Here is a 5,688-nt window from a genome sequence, read left to right as displayed (position 1 = left end):
TCCTTCATCCATATCATTAATATATATAGCAAACATTATTGGGGCCAGAACTGTTCCCTGCGGGACACCGCTTATTACTTCATTCCATTTTGAGTGCTAGTTTCTTATCACTACTCTCATTTTTCTTTCTTGCAAAAAGTCTTCCATCCAATTTAGCAATTTACCTTGTATTCCTCCTTCATATTCTAATTTCTTAAGCAACTTCTTATGTGGTACTTTGTCAAAAGCTTTTTTTAGGTCTAGAAATGCACAATCAGCCCATCCATCTCTTTCTTGTATTATATCTATTAGCCTTGAATAGAAACATATTAAATTGGTGACGCATGATCGTCCTTGTCTGAATCCAAATTGCCTTGGATTTAGTACGTTGTTTTTTTCCAAGTATTTTACCCATCTACTTTTGATAATTCTTTCACAAATTTTTGCTATTGTACTTGTTAGAGAGACTGGTCTATAGTTGGTAGGTTCTTCTTTATTTCCTCCTTTATATATAGGTACTATATTTGCTTTTTTCCAATCTTCTGGAACTTTTCCTTCTTTTAAGGAACTGCTTATTATGCTATGTATTTTGTCTGCCAGTTCATTCCTGCATTCTTTCAGAATCCAGTTTGCTATTTCATCTGGCCCATGCGATTTTCTGACATCAAGATTACCCAAGTGTGTCAATATTTCATTCTTTGTTACTTCTATTTCTTCCATAGGGGGGACTTTTTCTTTCCACTCAATCTCTTCAGGTTGTATATTTTCCCTTGTAAACACTGATTTAAAATGTTTGTTCATAATTTCTGCCATTTCCATTTCCTCAGTGTATTCAATTCCTCCTTGTCTTAATTTCTCCAAGTCTTGTTTGTTTTTCAGTTTATTGTTTACAAATCTGTAAAATAATTTTGGTTGATCTTTACACTTTTCTATAACATCTTTTTCATATTTTCTTTTTTCCTCTCTGCACTTTTGTACATATTCATTTCTATAACCAGTATATATTTTCCATTTCTCAGGTCTTCTGTCTTTTTTCCATCTGGTCCAGGCTTTGTCTCTTTTGTCTTTTAACTCCCTACAACTTTTGTTGTACCAGCATTTTACATATTCTTTTTCTTGTTTTTGTCTTGGGACATACTTTTCCACTCCTTTTTTGTAAATTTTTGTCAAAATATTCCATTTCTTTTCCACTGATGTTTCTTCTTTGTATATTTCTTCCCAGTTTTCTTGTTGGAAGAATTCTCTTATTTTATCAAAGTTTGTTTTTTCATACATCATTCTTCCTTTTCTATATTGTTCATTTCTTTTCATATATTTTTCTTCATTAAGTTCCAGTTCAATCAATATGTGGTCACTTTTACCTATTGGTGTTTTATATTCAATCTTGTCCACTATTCTAGGTTCAGATGTAATTATTAAGTCTAGTCTCGATGGTTCTTCTTCATTTCTATACCTAGTGTTCTCCTGTATCCATTGTGTCATTGAATGGTCAGTAATCATCTCAAGTAGAGCATTTCCCCATGAGTCATCACCATTCTTTACTGTCATTTCTCCCCAGCAGATTTCCTTGCAATTAAAGTCGCCCATCATAACTATTCTTCCTCCGTCTTCCATTATTTTATTTAATGCTATCTTTGTGTCCTCTAACATACTTTTATGTTCACTCTCCTCCCATGAGGCTGTTTTCGGAGGCACATAATTGATCACAAATTTTCTGCTCTTCTTATCTCGGTCTTCCACTTCTATCATAATCATCTCTACTGTATTCTTTCCATATATGACACCTTTCACGTTTATATCCTTCTTAGTCAGGAACATAACTCCACCCCCTTGTTTTTTCTCTCTGTTTCTAATCCAATAATTGTATGCATCATGTCCTACACTGTTGGGTGGTAGTGGGCCTTTTAATTTTGTTTCTACAATTCCCATTATGTCCGGTTCTTTTTCCTTCAAATAATCATTCAGCTCATTCAATCCTGTTATTAATCCATCTATATTTGTGTAAGACACTCTTAGTTTTCTGCCACTTCCATTGTGTTCTCTGTTTCCCTTATGTTTTTCTTTTGTATGTCGAACTTCCTTAGTTTCATGTTCACTACTCTCCAATAGAATCTCTCTTTCTCTGACTCCGTTCTGTTCTCGTTTTTTGCCTTAGCTTCCAGTCTTTTCTGCTTTTCTTCCTCTCTTTCCTCTTTATTCATTTCCCTTTTTATCCATATCTTTTTATATTGTTCACTTGTTGCTAGTTTCCCTGTTTTGGATAAGATATTCTCTGCCGTTGTTTGTGACTTCAATTTAATCTTAATTGGTCTGGTCTTGTCTGTGCTATACTTTCCGAGTCTAAATTTCTCTTCGATTTGTTTCATAATTTCTGGTTCATCTTCCTGAACTGATTCTAGTAATTGGCTTACTTTTTAATTTTCCTCTTTGATTCTTGTGGTTCTATCTGTGTTGTGTTTCTCTTCCATTCCTAATATAATTATACATTTCTTCTTGTCTGCTAAATCTCTTACTATATTCTCCTTTTGTCTCATCACTTTAATAACTGAGTCTTCAGTATGTTCTTTCAATTGCTGTTTGACTATGTCAGTGAATGAAACCTTATTTCCTTCTTGGGTTGTTTTCCAATTCTTAGTTTCTTTAGCTATTGTCTCTCTGTTTTCTTTACTATTCTTCTTCAATTCCTCATTCTCCACCTTTACTTCTCTTAACTGTCTTTTTAGGTCTTCTATTTCATCAGTTAAGTTTTTATTCGCCTTTTCTAGTTCTTCCAATCTTTCAACCCTTTGTAAAATGGTGTTCATATGACCTAACCTACTCTCCAAGTCCTCGATCACCTTATCAACCTTCTCCTCTAGTCTTGTCAGTCGGGGGGGGGGGGTTTGTGTCCCCCCACCCTCTTTAAATCCCTTGAAAATATTCTCATCACTTTCTACTGTATTGCTCTTATCTATACTTCTAATCTTTACATTTTTATTAGACATTTCGTCGTCGTCGGGAGGCCTTTTGTTTACCTTTCGCCTGTCTGCCAGGGCCAAGTCTACTCCTTCCTCATTTCCTTCCATTTCCCTCAGTAATCCCTCCCCCTTTCCTCTTTCCCTACTTTCCTACTACTCCACGAGCAATTTCCTCCACCCTGTAAATACAATAGGCACTTATCTTTGCGTTGGGATCCACAAACTTCAATTTTCTTCAGAACGTCTTCTAAGCCGTCCATTCGTTCAAGTGTGTGTGTGTGTGTGTGTGTGTGTGATATGAAAACGCAAAATAACCACAAAAGGGAAACTTGTAGACAGTAAGTATTTTCGTATATTACATCTTCAGAGTGAATATGTAATATACGAAAGTCCTTACTGTCTACAAGTTTCCCTACTCCTATGGTTATTTTGCATATATATATATATATATATATATATATATATATATGTATGTATATATATATGTATATATATATGTATATATACATATATATGCATATATATGTGTATATATATATATATATATATATATATATATATGCATACACCTACACGAAATATATATATTATATATATATATATATATGTATATATATATATATATGCATACACCTACAAAAAATATATATATATATATATATATATATATATATATATATATAATTAAATTTGACTGCAGCTTGGGCTAGAATCAACTTCTTGTTGATAGACTCAAATTTTGTAATCAGGGATCTCGGCTCATCGGGGAGGCGGAATAAAATATTACCGTACGACGTTTCGCTCATCTTTGAGCATTTTCAAGTACAAAATATATTTGGTACAAAGCTGTTACAGTTTAAATACAAACCAAAGTGGTAATTGGGAGAGGTCACAATAAATGCGGGGGGGATTTTGTCCATGGGTGGACTCAGTGGGAATCTGTCCCTTGTGATTCTGGTGTTGCTTGTAGTGTGGGCCTTATGTCCGGGGGCTGACTTGGTGATATTCTGTCAATTCTTCTTTTGGAGTTGTATGTGGTGGTGAATGAGTGTCCATGTAGAGTAGCCAGAGCCAGTGGAGTAATTCCATTTTGTATATTCATAGTGGGGGCTTTCTCCTTAATATAAAGGGCCTCTAGAATCTCCAACCGGTGGCTGTCATTGGCAGAATCTAGGATCCTCGTGTTGTCGACTAAGATCTCCCTGGACAAAAGAGTAGAGTGTGTATCTGAAAAGTGTTTCTTTGGAGCTCCGTTCTGTAAATGGCAAGTGAGGCGTCGGGAAAGAGAAGTTGTCGTCATTCCTATATAGGAAGAAGGACGAAGCTTGCAGTCTTCGTGTGGGCAGATAAATTCGTACACGACTTTACTTCTTTTGAGGAGGTTTTGGGTACGGAAAGGGTTATTTTTTAGGATGAGGTTAGAGGTTTTGATGTTTTTATAGAAAATACGGAGCTCCAACTTGTCCTCGGGGTCTATGGGACGGGTTCCACGTTCAACTATTTCCCTCAATACTCTTTCATCAGTACGGTATGCTGTACTCATGAAAGATCTATAATGCAGAAGGATTGGGGGGGGGCGTTTCTCAGGGCGGGGGCTGTGAGATCTCATATAAACCTCTATCTTTTGCATGATGATAGACTGGACGTCCTTGTTGGAAAAGCCATTATTCACTAGGACTTGCTGTAGACGTTGAAGCTCTTGATGGAGTAGGGGCCAAGTAGAACAATGGGTGAATGCTCTGTTGACGTAAGAGCGGATGACACTTCTTTTATAAGAGGTGGGACATTCTCCTTCGGCGTTCAGGCATCTTCCTTCATTAGTTTCTTTGACGTGAACTGAAGTCACGAATTTGCTATCAACTGGCTTAACAAACACGTCTAAGAAGGGTAAGGACCCATCATCATGCAGCTCGAGAGTGAAATTAAGGCAAGAGCTACTTATAAACGCGTCACGTAAATCCTGGAGATGTTTTCGGTCTCTGACCTCCACAAAAATGTCGTCCACATATCCACCGTAAGTGAAAGGACGAAGATGGGGAACAGAAAGAACTCTTCTCTCCATCAGGCCCACGTAAAAGTTGGCAAAGAGGACCCCAAGTGGGGACCCCATCGCCACACCGTCCACCTGTCTGTACATTTTTCCATCTGGTCCACGGAATGGGGATTCTTTGGTGCAGGTTCCAAGTAGAAGACGTAGCAGATTGGACATCCCGGAAAATCTGCTGCGTCTTCTACTTGAAGCCTGCACCAAAGAATCCCCATTCCGTGGACCAGATGGAAAAATGTATAGACAGGTGGACGGTGTGGCGATGGGGTCCCCACTTGGGGTCCTCTTTGCCAACTTTTACATGGGCCTGGTGGAGAGAAGAGTTCTTTCTGTTCCCCATATTCGTCCTTTCACTTACGGTAGATATGTGGACGACATTGTTCCATAATCTTGTTGATGATAAGATTGTCTAGATTAAGTGTGGGTTTATATAAACCAGACAATTTTATCATCAACAAGATAGTGAACAATGTTGTGAAACTCCTCCTTAATGGTTTCTTGTGACCAATTGTCACTTTTTTATATGTTTACTATTCCTATTTTATTTTTTGTTGTGTTTGTTTTTGTAAATCTTATTGCACGCATTTTGATGTGGAAATTGTTAAATTCAATTTGTGCTTATTGTGAAAAACCTCGTTATAGATGTTTCTTGTGACCCATTGTCACTTTTGTTTTTCTATTAACTTTTTGTTTATTGTTGTCATT

The 5,688-nt window shown here is 36.8% G+C and overlaps 1 protein-coding gene across 1 annotated transcript in view; it reads right to left on the bottom strand.

The window, feature by feature from the left end:
- LOC143039065 (uncharacterized) overlaps positions 1-5,145 on the bottom strand; it is a 10,522-nt gene extending 5,377 nt beyond the window's left edge. Inside the window, exon 1 of the mRNA XM_076208917.1 lies at positions 4,609-5,145. Within this exon, the coding sequence (XP_076065032.1) occupies positions 4,609-5,145 (537 nt within the window). The remainder of the gene's footprint in view (positions 1-4,608) is intronic.
- Positions 5,146-5,688: the final 543 nt, after the last annotated feature.

This window comes from Oratosquilla oratoria, chromosome 25, assembly GCF_046742065.1.
Source record: "Oratosquilla oratoria isolate Oo_2021 chromosome 25, ASM4674206v1, whole genome shotgun sequence".
NCBI lineage: Eukaryota > Metazoa > Arthropoda > Malacostraca > Stomatopoda > Squillidae > Oratosquilla > Oratosquilla oratoria.
This window is presented reverse-complemented; position numbering and strand designations above follow the sequence as displayed.